The 19,504-nt window shown below is 44.6% G+C and overlaps 1 protein-coding gene across 3 annotated transcripts in view; it reads left to right on the top strand.

Annotated features, from left to right (window-relative positions):
- NEMF (nuclear export mediator factor) overlaps window positions 1-19,504 on the top strand; it is a 132,372-nt gene that overhangs the window by 49,734 nt on the left and 63,134 nt on the right. For all 3 annotated transcript variants that reach the window (XM_030214074.1, XM_030214073.1, XM_030214075.1), the window contains 3 exons: window positions 806-997; window positions 14,600-14,663; window positions 17,483-17,571. In XM_030214074.1, coding sequence (XP_030069934.1) covers window positions 806-997; window positions 14,600-14,663; window positions 17,483-17,571 — 345 coding nt within the window. The remainder of the gene's footprint in view (window positions 1-805; window positions 998-14,599; window positions 14,664-17,482; window positions 17,572-19,504) is intronic.

Here is a 19,504-nt window from a genome sequence, read left to right as displayed (position 1 = left end):
TATAAGAAAATGTTCCAGTCTTCTTTCTCTTTTGCAATAACTCCTTTGAGTTAAATTGTGGAATGACCTTTCTTCAACTCTTAGACATCTTAATAACCTTCTGTTGTTTCAGAAATTTTTAAAAATGTAAGTGGATGAGTAGCCTAATGGTTAGTGCAGTGGGCTTTGATCCTGGCAACCTGGGTTCAGTTCTCACTGCAGCTCCTTGTGACCTTGGGCAAGTCACTTATTCCTTTATTACCCTAGGTACAGAAACTTAGACTGTGAGCCCTCTAGGGACAGAGAAAGTACTTGCATACAATGTCTACAGCGCTGTGTACGTCTAGTAGCACTATATAAATTATTATTAGTAGTAATTATTTGAAAAAGTTCTGTATTAGGAATGGAGATAGTATAATTATCTTTTATTCATTTTAATCTTTGCTTGGTTGCTTTTAATGTATTTTTCCAGGCATGCCTGGTTTCCTTTTACATGTAAACCACATAGAACTGATAAGATATTTGCAGTATAAAAGTATTTTTTAGATTAGATTTAGAAATAATGTATACACATACTTTACATGCAGACATTTATGCCTGCTCCTGAGCAGGTGTAAATGTCTGTGGCTTCAATCTAGGCGTGAGTTCTGTGGTTTTGCTATAGGAGCCTGTGTGTCTATAAAATGTGCTCAAAGCAGGCACTACTTGGCCTTCACACATAGGTGATCTCTTATAAAATTGTCCATAAAAGCATAATGGTAAGAGCCCAGACTTGTTACCATGTTGTTGGTAAAGAAAAGCTGAGTGTCTTCTGGTATTTTCCTAGAAACCCATATGTGTTATCTGAAGAGGAAGCAGATGAGGGCGAAGTAAATGGTGAAAAAGAAGCAGTGGCAGAAGAGCCAAAAGGGAAAAAGAAGAAGCTTAAAAATAGGCAGCAGCAAAAGAAGCCTGAGAAGAACCAGCCCCTACTGATCGATATTGACCTCAATCTGTCTGCATATGCCAACGCCAAAAAGTAGGCTCATCTCTCACCAGCAATTGTACCAGTCCAACAGGGATTTTGTTTTTGGCCTTGTCTTGTAATTTGCTTTCAAGTGTTAAACTTACAGATAAGGTCCTTTCTGTAGCTCATTTTCTTGCCAGGCTCTTGTAGATGTTGTCTGCTCTTTCTTTCTCTTGTCACTTCTGAGATGTTGCAGTATTACCCCATGAAGGTGGTGCTTAGAGTACCTGAAGAGAAGGGGAGCTTGACAGCATTTGGCCAGGTTGGGCATCTTTAATTGTTTCATCACTGCTTAGTATGATGACTGGCCCTAGAGAGAGCCCAGGTTCATCCAGTGCCCTACAGCAGTGCTTCCCAAGTCCAGTCCTGGAGCACCCCTTGCCAGTCAGATTTTCAGGATATCCACAATGAATATCCATGAAAGAGATTTGCATATAATGGAGGCAGTATATGCAAATCTCTTTCATGCATATTTATTGTGGATATCTTGAAAACCTGACTGGCAAGGGGTACTCCAGGACTACACTTGGGAAATACTGGCCCACAGTGAGGGAAAAAGAGAGTGGCCTAGTGGTTAGGGTGGTGGACTTTGGTCCTGGGGAACTGAGGAACTGAGTTCGATTCTCACTTCAGGCACAGGCAGCTCCTTGTGACTCTGGGCAAGTCACTTAACCCTCCATTGCCCCATGTAAGCCACATTGAGCCTGCCATGAGTGGGAAAGCACGGGGTACAAATGTAACGAAAATAAAATAACTGCAGGCATGCACGGCATGCCTAATGTTATAAAATAATAGCTCTTATACACAATAATTGACAATTACACATGTGCATGTCAAAATTGCTTAGCATGTAACTCTGGGTGTATGCATGAGTGGAGTATGGGTGGGCCATGGGCATGTCACTAGGCCACAGACCCAACTTGTAGACTACTGTCAGTTGCTTGTGGCCTACTTAGGTGCACCAACTTACACCAACCATTGACCTATTCTAAGTAGGTGCCTCTATTTCGATGTGCTGGTGTGGCTTTGTACTAGCATTCTGTAATGGCTTTGGTGCACCCTGAAGCCTATTATAGAATTGGTGCTAAAAGCACCCCATTATGGCGCCTACATCTTGGCACTTGTCATGGTTGTGGCCATGCCCTTATGTTCAGACCTACTGTTTCTCTGTATCTAGCTCTGTGCCCTCTCCAGTCTGCCTTTTTCCTGTTGTTCTTCCTGTTAGCCAAGCCTCGCTTTGGTGTCCCTGAAGCCAAGCCTCGCTTTGGTCTCCCTGCTTCTGCTTCATTTCCTACTTGTGGCATCATCAGCCTACTCCTTTATAAGGATCCAGGGAGCTTTCCTGCGTTGCCTTTGCAACAGGTCTATTTTCCTTTTTCTTGTTGTACTGTTGTGTGTTTCTGAGGGAACTGGTCTTGTTAATCTGTGTCTTTGGGCACAGCCCTGAGCCCTGTGTGAGTGGTTTTGGTTTGAAACTGTATGGATTACCTTCCTGTTTGCTTTCAAGCAAAGCCCTCTTCTGTTTTTGTGTGTGTGTTGTTCTGGTTTAAACCTGTATGGATTACTTGTCTGTTAACTTTGCTCTTCTTGCAAAGTCCTGTTCTGTTTGTGGTTCTAGTTTGAACCTGTATAGATTCCATTCTTGTTTCTAGGCTCTCTAGCTTAAACCTGTTTTGTTTCCTTGTGTGGTTTCCCTTGTTACCTTTCACTGTTCAGAGAGCCAGTTGTTGCTAGCCTAGCTGCTTTTCTTTATTACTTTGCTTCCATAGCCTAGCTGCTTCCCTGATTACCTTGCTCCCGTGCACTGGGTGTACTCTGTCTCTGCCTGCTTTTCCCTTCCTTTCCTGGCTGAGTTCTGGTAAGAACATTGTTGTTTGTTTCCTTTGTTTGCTTTAAACCTTTGACTGCAGTGTAAGCCCTGCTTCTTTCTGATGTATTTTAGAAGCAGCTCTTCCCTTTAGCCTGCTTTAACTCTTGGTCTGCTGGGTCTGACTTCTGACTCTTGTGAGCATTGCTCCTTATCTGATTTGTGTATGTAAAGGCATCTTTCCCTGTTTGCTTGCTCTTCCCTTTGTCTCTAGTGTCTGTTATTTGACTCTGTGGCACAGTCTTGTGTATTCTTATGAGTGGCTTCCCTTTTCCCTTGAGTGCTGTATGGTACAGCTAGTGTTCCTTCATGAGTGCTTCCCTTATCCTTGAGTGCTGTGTGGCACAGTTTTGTGTATTCCTATAAGCAGCTTCCCTTTACCCTTGTGTGGCCAGCCTTGTGTATTCTTATGAGTGGTTGCCCTTTACTTTTGAGTCCTTTGTGGTCAGCCCATGTATTCTTATGAGTGGATTCCCTTTACCCTTTTCCCGAGTGCTGTATGGTACAGCCTAGAGTGTATTCCTATAGTTGGCTCCCCTTTACCCTTGAGTGCTGCGTGGCCAGCCTTGTGTATTCTTATGAGTGGCTTCCCTTATCCTTGAGTTCTGTATGGCATAGCCATGAGTGTTCCTTTGTGTGGCCTTGTCTTGAGAGTTCCCTGTGTGCTTTCTGTTTGAGTTCTCTCTCTCTGTGAGGTTTCTGGTTGTATTTGAGTGGATTGCTTCTTCTGTTTAGCTGTGTCTACTAGCACAGTCCTGTGCATCCTTTCTATTTGATTCTGTTTGAGTGGGTGGTTTTTCTGTTTGCTGTGACTACTAGCTCAGCCCTGAGAAACCTCTCTGTGTGATGTCTGTTTGACTTGGTTAGGACTATTTATTGATAGCTGGGGTTCTAAGCCCAGTCTGGTGCTGCCTTCCTGTGTGGTTTTCTTGTCTTTTCCTTGTGGTTTCTACCATGTGAGTCTAAGTGGGGTTGTCTTTTCCCCTTCAGTTTCTTGGTGCCTGTGTGTAGGGTCTTCTGACCCCTTGTTTGTGGCTCTGTTTAGTGCAGTGTGTGTGCACTGCTTGAGTAGTACTTGCTCAAGAGATTCCATTCTGTTTCTTTCATAAGTACATAAGTATTGCCATACTGGGAAAGACCAAAGGTCCATCAAGCCCAGCATCCTGTTTCCAACAGTGGCCAATCCAGGTCACAAATACCTGGCAAGATCCCAAAAAAGTACAAAACATTTTATACTGCTTATCCCAGAAATAGTGGATTTTCCCCAAGTCCATTTAATAATGGTCTGTGGACTTTTCCTTTAGGAAGCCGTCCAAACCTTTTTTAAAACTCCGCTAAGCTAACCGCCTTTACAACATTCTCTGGCAACGAATTCCAGAGTTTAATTACACGTTGAGTGAAGAAAACTTTTCTCCGATTTGTTTTAAATTTACTACATTGTAGCTTCATCGCATGCTCCCTAGTCCTAGTATTTTTGGAAAGCGTAAGCAGACACTTCACATCTACCTGTTCAACTCCACTCATTATTTTATAGACCTCTATCATATCTCCCCTCAGCCGCCTTTTCTCCAAGCTGAAGAGCCCTAGCCGCTTTAGCCTTTCCTCATAGGGAAGTCGCCCTTCTCTGCACCTTTTCTAATTCCACTATATCTTTTTTGAGATGCGGCAACCAGAATTGAACACAATATTCGAGGTGCGGTCGCACCATGGAGCGATACAAAGGCATTATAACATCCTCATTTTTGTTTTCCATTCCTTTCCTAATATTCTATTTGCTTTCTTAGCCGCAGCAGCACACTGAGCAGAAGGTTTCAATGGATCAATTTGCAAAATGAGAATATTGTTTAAGATAAAATACAATAATTCTAAACTTGCATTTTTGGATATTTCATACCCCATGGGACATTTCACACAGACATATATAGGAAGCCAACAGATGTTAATAAGCTACTTCATTTTACCAGCTATCATAGTAGACCACTCAAAAAGAACCTTTCATTCAGCCAGTTCTTTTTTTTTTTTTGAATATTGTTTATTTGCACAACTTCATACAATGCAAGATATTGTAACCACAACATTGAGAAAACAAAAACCCTTTCACAGAGAGATTGTTATCTAACAAAGAAATAAGTATCAAATCTGCTCAAACATATGCTGAACCTATGGTTTTCATTTTTCCTCCCCCCCTCCCCTCCCTCTTCCTTTGCTTCCAAACAAACTCTTCAACTGATACCCCTCCCCCCACCCTCCCCTAACAATTCAAAATCCTGCTTTTTGCTGTGGAAGTAAGTGAGTCCCAGAACGGTGACCAAACCTTACAAAAATGGTCTCCCCTTGCAGAGGCTAGGTCCCGGATCCTCTGTTTCTCCACTGAACAGCACTGCATCATGGCGCTACGCCAGTGTGATGTGCAGGGGGCCTCTCGTGTGATCCATTGCTGCAAAATTGTTCTTTTCCCCATCAACACAGCTCTCCTTAAAAAAGCCCTCAGGCCCTCTGGTAGCAGCCCTTGCACCAGAAAGGCATCGAATAGTTGGCCTGGAGTAGGCCTCCACCGTACCTTCCACATGCCCGACACCTGCCCGCTCATTGCCAGCCAAAATGAACGCACCAATGGACATGACCAAAACATGTGTCCCAGGGATGCTCCCGGGCCCCCACATTTAGGGCAATCATCTGACTCTCGCAAAGTTGCTCTGAAAGCTCTGTGGGGCGAAATATGGAGGCGCAGCAAGAATTTGTAGTTCATCTCTGTCCATGCTGCATTCTCAGTCACTCCCTGAGACGATTTCAAACAAATCTCCAGCTGTTGTGATGTCAAACACCAACGAAGCTCTTTGGACCATCTATCGCATATGAGAGTAGTGTCCAATGGTGTTAGAGAGTCTCGCAAGCAGCTATGGTAGTATTTCAGTGGGGTTCTCTGCTGCGCCTCCAACCCCAACAAATCGTCCTGCAATTCCCACACACCCCTGGCCAGGGAACCGGCCGGCAACGAACGGACATAATGACTTAGCTGTAGATATGCAAATGTATCGCCCCCCTCCAGACCAAATTCCTCACATAAGGTCTGAAACGGTTTCATTAACCCCTGCTCTGTTACTACCTGAAATAGAAACCGGATCCCTCTCGCTGCCCATTTTTTAAATAGGGTCGACGACCCTCCCTCTGGGAATGCCAGGTTACCCCGGATTGGCAACAGGGGCGACACCGATCTATCCCATTTATAGGTTTTGCTTATCCAGTGCCATGTTTTCCTTAAAGGATTCAAAATGTATTTATAAGGACCCAGAGGGGGTAACTGGTTTGTTGGCGCCTGTAACCAATATGCAAAATGTAGTGGTTCTGTCAGAGCAGTCTCAATCCCAGTACATGAAAAGTGTTCAGTGGATCGGAACCAGTCCGACAGATGGCGCAAACAACTGGCTATCGAGAATAATTTCAGGTCCAAAAGTCCTAGTCCCCCTTTCCCTTTCGGCCGCATCAATGTCTTGATCCCAATACGTGCTCTCTTTCCTTGCCATAAGAACCCATTAAGCTGTCCCTGAAGCCATGTGTCATCTTTACAACTCAGAATGAACGGGAGCATTTGTAAAATATATGTCCACTTGGGGAACAGGATCATGTTTTATATAGAGCTATTCGTCCTTGTAGTGATAGGGGTAACCCCCTCCACCCCCGCAGTGTTGTTACTAGCTTATCTTTCAGTGGACCGAGGTTTATCTCAGCTAACCGGGAAAGATCCGATGGGATTAGCACACCTAAGTATCTGACCACCCCCTCTGCCCATTGGAACGGGAAGTCTCCCACCCACTCCTCCCTCACCGCAGATTGAACTGGGAGAGCTACTGACTTATGTAAATTTAGAGAAAGACCAGAAAAAAAACCAAACTCCTCTATAACCTCTATTAGGTGGGGGACCGAGATGGTAGGATGAGTGAGGGTCAAAAAAAGATCATCCACGAATGCAAGTACCCTTGTTTCTTTCCCGCGACATGTTACTCCTTTTATATTAGGATCTTTTAGTATGGTGCGCAAGAGGGGTTCTAAGTACAATAAGAACAATAATGGGGACAGGGGACACCCCTGTCTGGTACCCCTTGCCACTTTAAAAGCGTCCGAACGAAGTCCATTAACCAGAAACCCGTGCCGTGGTGTCCCGATAAAGCGTATTTATTGCAGCCAAAGCCTCCCTCCCACCCCAATATATTCGAGGGGTTTGGAACAAATAGTCCCAATTGACTTTATCGAGGCCTTGGCTGCGTCAAGGCTCACTAAAAGTAGTGGGTCACCTGTAGCCTGCCCATAGGCCGTTGCCAACAATACTTCCGCACATGGGGTAACTGCGTGACGGCCTTGTACAAAGCCCACTTGGTGTTCCCCCACCAGAGATGGAATATGGCTGCCAACCTGTCTGCCAGTATCCTAGCCAAAATTTTATATTCACATTGAGGAGGGATATAGGTCTATAGGACTCCATCTGGTCCAGTGGTTGCCAGGTTTAGGAATCAGGGTAATAAGTGCTTCATTTGCTCCCTTAGAAAATGAGCCCCGGTCTATCACTTCATCATAGTAATCTATTAAAGGACCATATATTTGGGGTGCCATGATTTTATAGTATTCATTTGAGAAACCATCTACCCCTGGGGCAGACCCCAGCTTTAGTTTCTTGATGACTTTTTGCACTTCTATCCCCTGGAGTGGTTTAGACTGAGCCTGTTGGGCCTCTACCCTCAACTTGGGCATCCCTGCATCGTCTAAATAATCCCTCAACAAAGGCCCACGTTCACAATTCCCTGTGGCATACATATCCTCAAAAAAATCTCGGAACCCATCCAAAATAGTTTGTGGCGTAGAAACTTGTGACCCCCGCTGATTGATAATCTTGGGGATAACTGGCGTGGAATGTTCGAGACCGTGCCACCCTCGCCAAGAGTCTACCCGGTTTGTTTCCAAAGCATTGGAACCTAAGGCGACCCGCTGATAGATGTCTCTGCGCTTGTTCATGAAGAAGGGAGTTAAGCGCACACCAGGGAGGCATCCATCTTGTCTTTATGAATCCTAGAAGGATCAGCAATAAATTTTTTTTTTGCTAATTTGTACTCCCCTTCCAGGCGCAACACCCCTGCCGCCATTCTCTTGGCCCTAGCACTTTGAAAAGCAATCACCTCTCCTCTTATTACAGCTTTAGAGGCCTCCCAAAAAGTAATTGAAGAATCACATGAGTCAGCGTAGTGTCAACATAAATTGCCATTTTGTCTGTAAGTGTTTCAATGAACTGTTGTCTTGGTGTAAAAAGGACGGAAATCTCCATGGTCGTGCCCCTGTTACACCCACAGCCAGATCCAAAACCAGCCAGAATCATTGCATGGTCAGAGACAGCTAATGGGCCTATCTCAGCCCTCTGAACCCTAAAGAACCAAGACTGGGAGATCAGTATGTAATCAATTCTCGACCAGGTTTGGTGGACTTTAGATTGATGTGTATAATCTCTAGTGTGGGGTTATGCACCCGCCAAGGGTCCACCAAATGAAGTTGATGGCAAAAGCGTTCCCATGTCCTTCCCTCCCCCCGGTCCCCGGAAGCCCTAGGGGAAGATCTATCCAGGCAGGGTTTCAGTACTTGGTTGAAATCCCCCGCCCAGATCCATGGAGCTCCGCATATTGAAGGCCCAGGGCAGTGAGTGTTTGAAAGAAACTTGGACTATATTCATTGGGCCATAAATCGTGCACAGATAATACTGTTGGCCCTGGTAGTTCATCTGCACTAACACTATGCGGCCCTCAGCGTCCTTGTGAATTAATTTAAACTGGCATGGGAGCCCCTTTTTAATTAAAATGGCCACCCCCACTTTTCTTACCCCTGAAGAGGAATAAAAACACTCCCCTACCCACTGCTGCTTTAGTTTTTTGTGTTCCATGTCCGTAAGCTTAGGTCTCTTGGAGACAAGCAATGGTGGCACCCTGCGCCTCAACTGTGTCAATATTTTGTACCGTTTCACCGGGATGTAATTCCAGAGACATTCCAGGAGATTATTTTTACCTGAGAACAATCAGCCAGTCGCCAAAATTTCAATAGTTAGGATGACAGATTTTACTATTCTCAAACATCCCCGGGGGCCAGCCCCTCCCCCCAAGGGGATCCAACTTCCATACAGAGCAGGGGTTTTCAGTACAACCATATGATTCATTACTAATATCCCCCTTCTCCTACCTTTACTCACTCCCACAGCACTGGTGCACATCCATGTAACCCTCTCCCCCTCCCTCCCCTCCCTCCCCACTAACCTAGTCCCCTTCCCTCTCTCCCCTCCCCCCTCCCCCCCACCCTTGTCCCTTCCATCCCTCTCCCACCCCCTACCCTCCACCCCTTCCTCCCTTCCCTTTAAACCCACACATGTATTGCCCATTGGAATGGGTCCCAGGGGTTTTCCTTGTCTCCCTGCACCCGACTCCTAATGCAGTTTAAACAATATACCAACCCTGCAACTTAGTGTTCTAGTCCTTATCAGAGTGGCCCAGTGCATTGGACTATATGCAGTTCAGCCACTGCCTGCAGCGTCCCGGTCCTTCAGCTCCAGTTGTTGCACATACTTCTGTGCCTCCTCAGGAGTTCCAAGGGTTCTCCACTGACCATTGTCCTTGACTTTTAGCACTGCAGGGTAAGCCAGCATAAACTGGGTGCTCATTTCGTGCAGCTTTTTGCAGTATGGTGTAAACAGCTTCCTCTTCTCCTGCAAAGCTGCAGAGTAGTCTTGGAAAATGAGTATTGGTTGCCATCAAATTTAGTTTCATTCCGTTTCAATCCGAAATCCCCTTAGAATTTCCTCTTTATGTACATAATTATGTACTTTCAGGATTACTGTCCTTGGGTTGCGTCGGCCATCTTGCTGTCTGCCCACGCGGTGGGCCCTCTCCAAGCATAAGGGCCCCGCGTGGTCAGATAAAAGCAAATTCTTTAGCCAGCCATTTTTCCAGCACTGAAGATAGCACCGACGCACCCACCGATTCCGGTAGGCCCACAATTCTTAAATTGGCTCGACGAGACCTGTTCTCTAATTCATCCAATTTTTCAGTTACAGACTCCATTTTTTTCCCGATCTCTTTAAGCTGTTGCATATTAGGGATTAGAGACTCCTCCACTGCTGATACCCGCTGCTCGAGCTCGCCCGTCCTCCTTGTTGTATCCGTAATTAGCGCCTCCATCGTCACGAGGCGTTCTAATACTTTGTCCCATTTAGGTTCGACCACCACTCCAACTACCTCCGCCAGTTGCCGCAGCTGTTCCGCCGAAAAAGCCGTAGAGTCCTTTGGCGGCGTACTCGGACTCGCCTCCGCGCCGCCCGCCGGTTTCGGCTTCTCTCTTTCTTTCTTAGAGCTTTTGGGCGCCATTGGTTGGTTCGGGGAGTTCAAAAAATTTTTCCATATAATCTCCCCTCGCAATTCCACAGTTGTGGCAGGTTTGCCTGTAGTTTGCAGGGTTTATTTCTGAAAGATCGAGTCGGGGCCTGGAGATCGCGAAAACCACCGTCTGCCTTGCCTTAAAGCATCACGTGACCCCCCCATTCAGCCAGTTTTTAAGGATTAAGAGAGTCTGTTTAGATAAGCATCAATATAGAGAGTGATCTTTGGATCTTAAAAATTGATTTAAATCAAGAGATTATCCCAATCGTTTTAAAGATGAGGGTTTTTCAATGAGCAGAACAGTATACTAGAGAGGAACTTCTAAAAAAAAAAAAAAAAGAAACAAATGATGGAGACGGGGTAGATTGTGCTTTAGAGGTCAATCACCTTTCTAATGATATTATGAAAATTTTGAAAAACATTGGTATCTAGAACAGACAAATGATGCTTTTATGAGTAAAGATATTTTAATTGCCTATAAGAGGGGTAAAACTTGAAGGACCTTTTGGTATCATCTGATTTTAATAGGCAGGATATACAAGAAAGAGAATGACTCCCCTTGGCCACTATCCATGTGGGAAGTGCTCAGTTTGTTCAGCTAACCATAAAACAATATCTATCATACATCCAGCTAGCAAAAGACCATACGTTTTAAGACACTTATTCAATTGTCAGTCCAGTTGTGTGATATATGCATGTACTTGTCCACGTAACCTCATGTATATAGGTAAGACAAAGAGAACATTAAATAAGAGAATTATAGAGCACAAGAGTGCTATTAAGAGAAGAATTTTGGAGAAACCTTTGGTGGAATACTCCATAATGTTGGGTCACAAATTTAAGGACTATAAGTTCTGTGTGATTCATAAACCAAAACTACCCAGGCGAGGCGGGGATGTTGATAAGATTCTTGTGAGAACAGAACAGAGGTTTATTTTTAGTTTTAATACAGTGTATCCACATGGTTTAAACAATGAGATAGATTTGTTAGCTTGTGTTTAATGAATTTATTTTATTATAGTTTCAGCTTCTTTTTAGATGCCCATGCATATATGTGTTTTAGAGGTCTTTTATATATCTTTTTAACCCTTGTCACCACTACTGGAGATTCCCCACTGTTCCTTTTATTTATTTATATATATATACTAGTAAAAGAGGCCTATTTCCAACAGAAAGGAAACAGGCGCTAGCAAGGTTCCAGGGCCCCCTCCCTACCTCCCTCCCTCCGTCCTCCGAGTTTCAGGCCCCCTCCCCTCCGAGTTCCATGCCCCCTACCTGCCTCCCTCCCTCCGAGTTCCTCGCCCCCCTACCTGCCTCCCTCCCTCCGAGTTCCACGCCCCCCTACCTGCCTCCCTCCCTCTCCTCCGAGTTCCAGGCACCCCTCCCCTTCGAATTCCAAGACCTGCCCCTCCTCCTCCCCTCCCCTCCCTCCGCCTCCCACCCCCCTCCTCAGAGGCTGTCAGTACCCGAGTTGAAGAGTGGTCAGGGCAGTTTAAGTCTTTCTCTCCCTCACAGAGAGGATTGGGACAGGACGAAGGGATCTGTCAGCCCCGGGAGTGCGAACGAGAGAAGGGCGGTAGTGTGCTGCAGACGCAGTCATTTGACCCCCCCTCCCCCCCAGCGACTTCAGTCCTCATCTCCCGAGGGAAAGTTGAGCAGGAGAATCTCTGGAGAGGCAGTGGGGGAGGAATCACCCGAAACCAGCAGCCGAGGCGGAGCCCGATGAACTGACAGGATCCAGCGCTGTTCCCACCACCGAGCGCGCATGCGCCTGCAACTCCGCGGGCATGCGTCGGCTCTGTTCTTTGTATCGCTGGCGCCAGGTGCTCAGTCTGATGAGCGATACCAGGGACAGAGCCAACGCGTGCCTGCAGAGTTGCAGGTGCGTGCGCGCTCGGTGGCGGGCTCTCGCTGGGCCGGGGCCTCTGGGAACAGTGCTGGATCCTGTCAGTTCATCGGGCTCCGCCTCGGCTGCTGGTTTCGGGTGATTCCTCCCCCACTGCCTCTCCAGAGATTCTCCTGCTCAACTTTCCCTCGGGAGATGAGAGGACTGGGGGGAGGTCAAATGACTGCCTCTGCAGCACACTACTACCCTTCTCTCATTCGCCTCCCCGGGCTGACAGATCCCTTCGTCCTGTCCCGATCCCTCTCTGTTGAACCCACACAGGCTGGTCCCAGCGCGCTCGGGTGGGAGGTCATCGCTCGCTCCCTCGCTGGATAAGGTGTTGAAAGTGCCCTGCTCTCTATTCAGGGGTCCGCCCGTGCTTGAGACACATCGCGGTTTCCCAGGCAACACGGTGACGTCACTGGAAGGCTTCAGACATTACGAACCGGGCTTCAACTTCCTGGCAGTCAGCTTCAGAACGTTGGAGGTGCAAATTATTATAATAGATGGTTTTAAAGAAAGCATATAGAGTATGTTCTTTTAGAATTATATTTATTTCCATTTTGAATTCTTCTATCTATATTTTAAGATGTGTGTTCATAGATATTTAAAGGTTTCTTATACAATTTTTGTTTTACAATTTGTTTTATAGTTGGTTTTATCTTATACATACATGGTTTTAATGTGATGTGTGCCTTTAAGTCTTTCTAGCTCCAGTGACACCTGATGACGTCATTGGAACGCATCCAAGATGGCCACTGGAATGCATAGCATTTTTAAACATTTTTTAACGGTGATTTTCGATATAAATTATATTTTCTAGAAGGGCATCACTCAGAGAATAAGAATCTGTTGTTAGTTTTGATTTTAATTTTGACCAAAAACACCAGTTTTTAGCGATTTTTAATCCTTTTTTAAGAGCCCTGCTGTAAATTGAAAGATATAGATCATGTCTGTAACCAGTTTTTTCAATTTTTTACCCACAAGGACTGGTTTTTTTGTTTGTTTTTAGTTTTTGTCCTTCATTAAGGAAGGCATCATTTAGTATTGTAAATAGTGGGCAGAATTCAAGATGGAGGACTACTGCACAGACATGAGAAGCTGTTTCTCTGCCCTCTATGGATTATAAGCTGCTGAAGTAAGTTAAAACTGTATTTTTATCTTCCTTTATTTCATCCTGCCACTGTAGCACTCTTTTGGAGCTGTACAACCTGTTGCTTTAGCTTTTAAAAGCACAAAGAGCTCCGAGTTTTATGCATTTCCTTTAGGTCATCTTGGATGCTCAGTTTCACTGCCAGGGTAACTCTTGTGTGTCCCTGGTTAGGTATGTTGCTTTTGTTTTATCTGATTATGTGACTTATTATTCTTGCTAGCTTTGATACTTTTTATCCTTTTTGTGTGTCATATATATATATATATGTTGATTTTAATTATGTTTTATTCATTTTTCTATTATTAAAAGTTGTTTTTATATAGATGTTTTCACTTTTTATTAAAATGATTTATTCTGTAAAATATATAATGTTTTATTTGTTTGTATTTTTTACTAGTTGTTTATGTTTACCCCTGATGCAGCCTGTTTGGTGAAACGTGGCCATGTCGGGATTTGTTTGAATAAGACTCTTTTGGACTTCATAGTGTCTGCTTTGGTGTTGCTTTGTTCTATTGCTGCAAGACACCTAGTGCCTCTCTTTTGGTCTGCATTTACATGGGTAATGCATCCATAAATGTAAGTGCCCCATTCTAGAATTACCCTTATAGTGTGGTCACTGTGCCAGCACTATCTGTTAAGTTTAGGCCTGACCTGTAAGCGCCCAGGTTTAAAATGGCGCCTGTGATGCTCTTATGCCCTTAGTAGTAGTCTTGTGATACTACCACTAGAGGTTAAGCTGCCAAAGATTGGGGTTGGATGGTGATGCAGAAAGGTCTGGGGGTTGGGGAGGGAGGTATTTCTCTCTGCTATTGCAATCACTCCCTTATTTGGACCCGAGGTATATCCTGGGATCTGGAACTTGTGCATGCCTCATGGGAGGTGGAAAAGCCAACAAGGATTGGGTTTTTTTTATTGTCATGGCTTCCTATGGCTATTTTTGAGGCCTTAAATTGTTCACTCATTCTGTGAGTGAATGTACATGGCCTGGAGAGGCCATGCTGGGGCCAGGGAGAGAGAAGTGCAATGAACATGTGTAGTTTTGTGTTGTTTCAGGTGGATAGCAAGTTCAACCTCTGCCTGCCCTTTTCTCAGGGGCAGTAGCAAAACAAAGGATTTTTCAGGCATTTGTTTTGTTTATTAATGCAAACCCCACAGGTAAAAGTATCAGTGGAGCATGAACCAGTATGGCCATGTTTGATTATTTCCCCCTTATTTGGTGTACAATCTAAAAGGAATGAATTAATACTAGAAATGTGCAATTTAATTTTCTGGCAGATTTCAAGATAATAGGATGTTAATTTTTCAGGTACTATGACCATAAGAGATATGCAGCGAAGAAAACTCAGAAAACGGTAGAAGCTGCTGAGAAGGTGAGTATTATCAGTCTGTGGTTTTCCATGCCATATGCTCAGATTTGATGAGACATCAGGGCCACAGATATCAGTATTTAATCTAGTTTCAGAGAAGAATCCTGTGATCTTCTGCCTCTGACAGTAATCATCCCAGTTATATAATTTCTCTTATTTCTTCAACTTCATTAAAAATGTGTTTAAGAATATTTGGAGATCCAGTGTAAATAATGGTAGATAACTTTGTATAGGTAATCTCACTGGAAAACAGATGTCTAAGCCTGCCTATTTGTGTTTCAACAATTTTTATTGATGATATTATACGGATAACAGTACCCAGAAAAACATAATGTAAACTCTGATAATGAACACATTCACAGCTCAAAAAAACCCCCCTCACATAGAGCATTATCATCAATGTTTTGGTATAGAACCCCCCTCCCCCCCTGCCAGCACTCTAAAACAGTCTACTTTGAACTCATATGTTCCCCCAACCCATATCAAACTTCCACCGCTCGCCAAATTTAGTAAGGAACAAAATGTTATCAAAAATTAGAACAGTAAAACAAACAGTAAAATCCTTCCCCCCCCCCCCCCCCCCACCTACCCCCCTCCCCTTGCTGAGAGATATCCAGACTTCCAACTTCTTACCACAAAGGATGGCCCCACCTCAATATATATCTAAAGCGAGTTCACCACTAAACTCCGCCCTTTAGGAGACAGGCTGTGAATATATGGCCCCCAAATATCTAGAAACCGCCTCCGCCGCCCAGGGGAGCTGCCCACACCTCTCCTCTCAAACAACATAAACTCATGTAGTTTGTTTCGCCAATGCCAGAAATCCGGAGGGGTCTCCGCCACCCACTGGCTCAGTATTAGCCTCTTACCAATCAAAAAGGCCTTCCGAACCAATTGACGGGCCGAGCCCCCCTGTAAAAGGAAAGCTTCATATTTGTCTAACAAAATTCCCATCGGAGAGCACATGATTCTCGAGTCCAAAAGATCCGCCAGATATTGAGCAATGGAGTCCCAAAAATGTCTCACTTTATAGCAGCTCCACAAACAATGAAAAAGAGATCCCGGAGCCCTCCCACATTTCCCACATAAGGGTGTAGAAATTCCCCCCATCTTGAATATCTGAGCCTTTGTTAAATAGGCCCTATGGAGAATACGAAAGCCTGCCTATTTAAACTTACACAAATATTGGGGGGGGGGGGGGAATGACATCACGGTGAGAGATGGCTGCCCAAAAATGGAGCTCCAGGTTGGGTGCTGTATAAAAGCATTGTTGTGAGCAATCACTGCCCCAAAATTCCACAAACTCACTGGCACTATAATTGTGTAAGATAGATGTCTATCAGAAAGAAACTAGAGGCCTTCCAGTATGGTAGGCAGAGTAGTGAAAAAAAAAGAAAATGGTGGCAGGCAGCTTTGGCTCCGATGAAGGGGGAGCAGAGGAAAGAGGCAAAGGGAGACAGCATTCACAAAAATGTAATGTAATCTCTTTAAAAGGTGTCGAGCATAAACAAAGCTCAGTTTCAAAAAGTTTATTAGCCTAAAGTTCCTATTTTTAAGCCTATTTTGCAACTTCGGCTGAGAGACAGATTCTCTTTGCACAATATATCCAACAATGATTGGACCCCAGAAGATGCTTATCTTCTGTAATTCTGTCCTTTGTCTCTTGTTTCTCTGAATGAGAATTCAAACACTGAATATTTATCCCTTAGACTTTAAGGCCCTCCAGCAAAAGCTTTTTCTAGTGAAATTATAATCATAATGTTGTCAATATTCAGTCGTTTTTGCTCATTGCCGATGCTATTATGCCCAGATATTCAAAGCCAGGACCTGTGTGGGCTCCAGCTTTACATATCCGGTTATTTTTAAGTCAGTTAAAATGTAACTGCTTAAGCCTATATTCAGCACTTAAGCAGCCATAGGTTACTGCTTAAAAATTGGTCAGACTTTTATGCGGTAAACCTGGACGCTTAAGGGCTGAATATCAGCACTTAAGCGGCCAAGTACTACTGACTCCGCCCCCAGAATGCCCCCAACATAGCAGGCTTTGAGTTTGGCGCTAACCGCAGTATTCAGCAACAGTTAGCCGGTTAAGTGCCATTGAATATTAGCGGCTAGCCCAGACCAAGCGATTTAGCCAGTCAGCAGCTGACTAAATCACCGGGCCCAACGTTTCCTTAGTAGGTTCCTAAAAGCTAATGGCAAATTAGAGCAGTAGTTGGCAGTCAGTGGTCCACTTACCTGCTCACCAGTTTCAGCATCCAGCAATGCTTATGTTATTTATTTAGAGACTTACTGTATCACTCTTTCTGAGCTTATGCTTATGGCATCTTTCTAACTCCATTTCCTGAAAATAAGGACACATCCTTTTCCCAGTCATAATTGCCATTCCTGGACCTACGGCTCCTCCCTGATGACCAGACCACCTCTGCGTGGATCGGCTACATCCCACACAACCAATGTAGCTGTCACTTCCAGGTCAGATGCTGCCACCAGCATTCACTACGGAGCTGCATTTAGGGCTGGGGAGATTGGTTGGTAGATGTCGATGCTCCTCTTTGTTGATGCCAATGTTGAATGGTGTGACAGGATCCTCTATGCCTGGGTGAGAGGTCATTGCTGGATTCACCACTGTCGAATATAGCAGGAGGAGTAGATATTGCAGGGAAGACTTAAAGACTCTTCCCTATATGAAGGAGTAAAGAAGTTGATCCTCTAACTGGTAATGATACAGTCACCGTACTTATGCCATCTTGGGTCAACATTGCACAAATGTATGCTCATTTATGTCTGTCCATCAAATTAGTCTGTTTTCCTCCTGCTAGGCATTTAAATCAGCAGAGAAGAAGACAAAACAGACACTGAAAGAAGTTCAGACAGCCACTACTATCCAGAAAGCACGCAAGGTGTTCTGGTGAGTCTCATTTAACTTTAACCAGGGCTCCTGGCTGTGGCAGGAACAGCAGAATCTTCTCATGTCAGAGTGCCTAGACCTCTCCTCATTGCTGTGTCCTCCCACTCTCCTTCAGGTCTCTTCTCTCCTAATGTTCACCCACTTTGTATCAAGTTGGTAGGATCAACTCTTGAGGATTGCAGGATCCCTTGCTCACCATGTACATACTTATACGTTTTTACATTTTACAACTCTGTGCAGGAGGAGATCTGTGCTTCTTAATTGCATCTGTCACATCTGGTGGCTTGAATCTGAAGTCTGAGTGTGTGGGTGCCATAGACCCTTGGGATTGCCTGGCACCATGCATTCAGCCTTCTGATTCAAGCTGAGATAGGTAAGAAGTGTTGATCTTTTCTTGTTAATGGGAGAGGATTGTTACTGCAGGGTCCCCATAGTACAGACCCTAGATGTTATCCCAAGTTTGCCCTGCTTGTTGCACCACTGTTTCCACAATTCATACCTCGACACCCCTTCCTCAACGTATTGGCTTCAGCCCTTGAATGGTTTAGATTTTTTCTATGCTTAGGTATGAATTGTGGAAACTGTGGTGCCATCAAGCAGGGCAAACTTGGAATGACATCTAGGGGCCTGTACTAGGGGGACCCTGCAGGAACAATCCTCTCCCATTACCAGGAAAAGAGCATCACTTCTTACCTGTGTCAGCTTGGTATTAGTCCATCATCCCAACATGTTTCAGCACATAGTGCCTACTTCAGGAGCAGAATTCTAAAGTGTAAATTGGACAGACAGTCCACCTAGGCAGCTGCCTATAATGCTTATAAGGTTGCACACATGAGGGTCTTCAACCCCTAGCGTAAAGCCCTAGGCGAGTCTTCCAGGGGCTGAAGACCCCCACGAATGCAACCTTATAAGCATTATAGGCAGCTGCCTAGGTGGATTGTCTGTCCAATTTACACTTTAGAATTCTGCCTCTGAAGCAGGCATTGTGATGAAACAGTGGATTTCTGAGCCTGAAAACTGTATTATTTCATGAAGTGTATTTCTCCTAATTGGCTAGCAGATGTCACTTGTTTTGAGTTTTAAAGCTGTTGCAGAAAAATAGTTTCTCTCTTCCAGTTTCAGCTTATGGAAAGACAATTTGCAGTACCATTGGGCAGCTACTTTCTAAATTGATGCCCTGTGCTCTGATTGGCCCTGGATTTTATATCTAGCCTGAAGGTACTGGATTTTTCCCCAGTCTCAGCCAGGGAGCAGAGAGAGAAAGATCTCTTTACTAAGGCCTAAAGAGCAGTTATATTTTATAACTTGTGAGCATCTACATTTCCTGACCTCCCTAGGTACTACCCAGGTAGTAAACAAATGTTTAGATAGTTTTATAATTGATCCATATTCAGTTGCCTGTTATTGCTTGCTGAGTTCACCTTTTTCTGTTCGCTGTTCAAATTCTGTGACAATAAACCTTATTTAGTTTATTGACTGATGGCCTGGACTGACTAAGAATCCTGGTTTGTGTTTTTGGGTCTGTGGGTGCTTTCTAGAAACTGTGGGACCCCTGGAGTGTGGCCCCAGTGTCCTACAAATCACCAAGGAAAACCCTGAGTATAGGAAACTAGCCCAGAGGCAAACGAAACCCAGTAGGATGCTAGTATAGACCACAAGCCCAAGTGCAGGCATGACGGCGCATTGCTGGGCAGACCCTTCAGGTGGCCACAGGGTAACCCCAGGTGGGTGCTAGGCATTTTGTGACAGACATTATGTGCTGAAACATGTTGGGCTGATGGACTTGTACTGCAAGTGTTTTGGATGTAATAGCTCCACTTATTATAAGGTTGTGTTTGGACTATTAAAGGATTTGAACTAACAACTACCGGCTCATTATTGCTGCTCTGTGTTTAGATAATACTAAGTCATGTGATTATCAGGAGACACTAGA

Source organism: Microcaecilia unicolor, chromosome 9 (assembly GCF_901765095.1).
Source record: "Microcaecilia unicolor chromosome 9, aMicUni1.1, whole genome shotgun sequence".
Taxonomy (NCBI): Eukaryota; Metazoa; Chordata; class Amphibia; order Gymnophiona; family Siphonopidae; genus Microcaecilia; species Microcaecilia unicolor.
The sequence above is the reverse complement of the archived record's forward strand: the minus strand, read 5'-3'. Positions and strand labels throughout refer to the sequence as shown.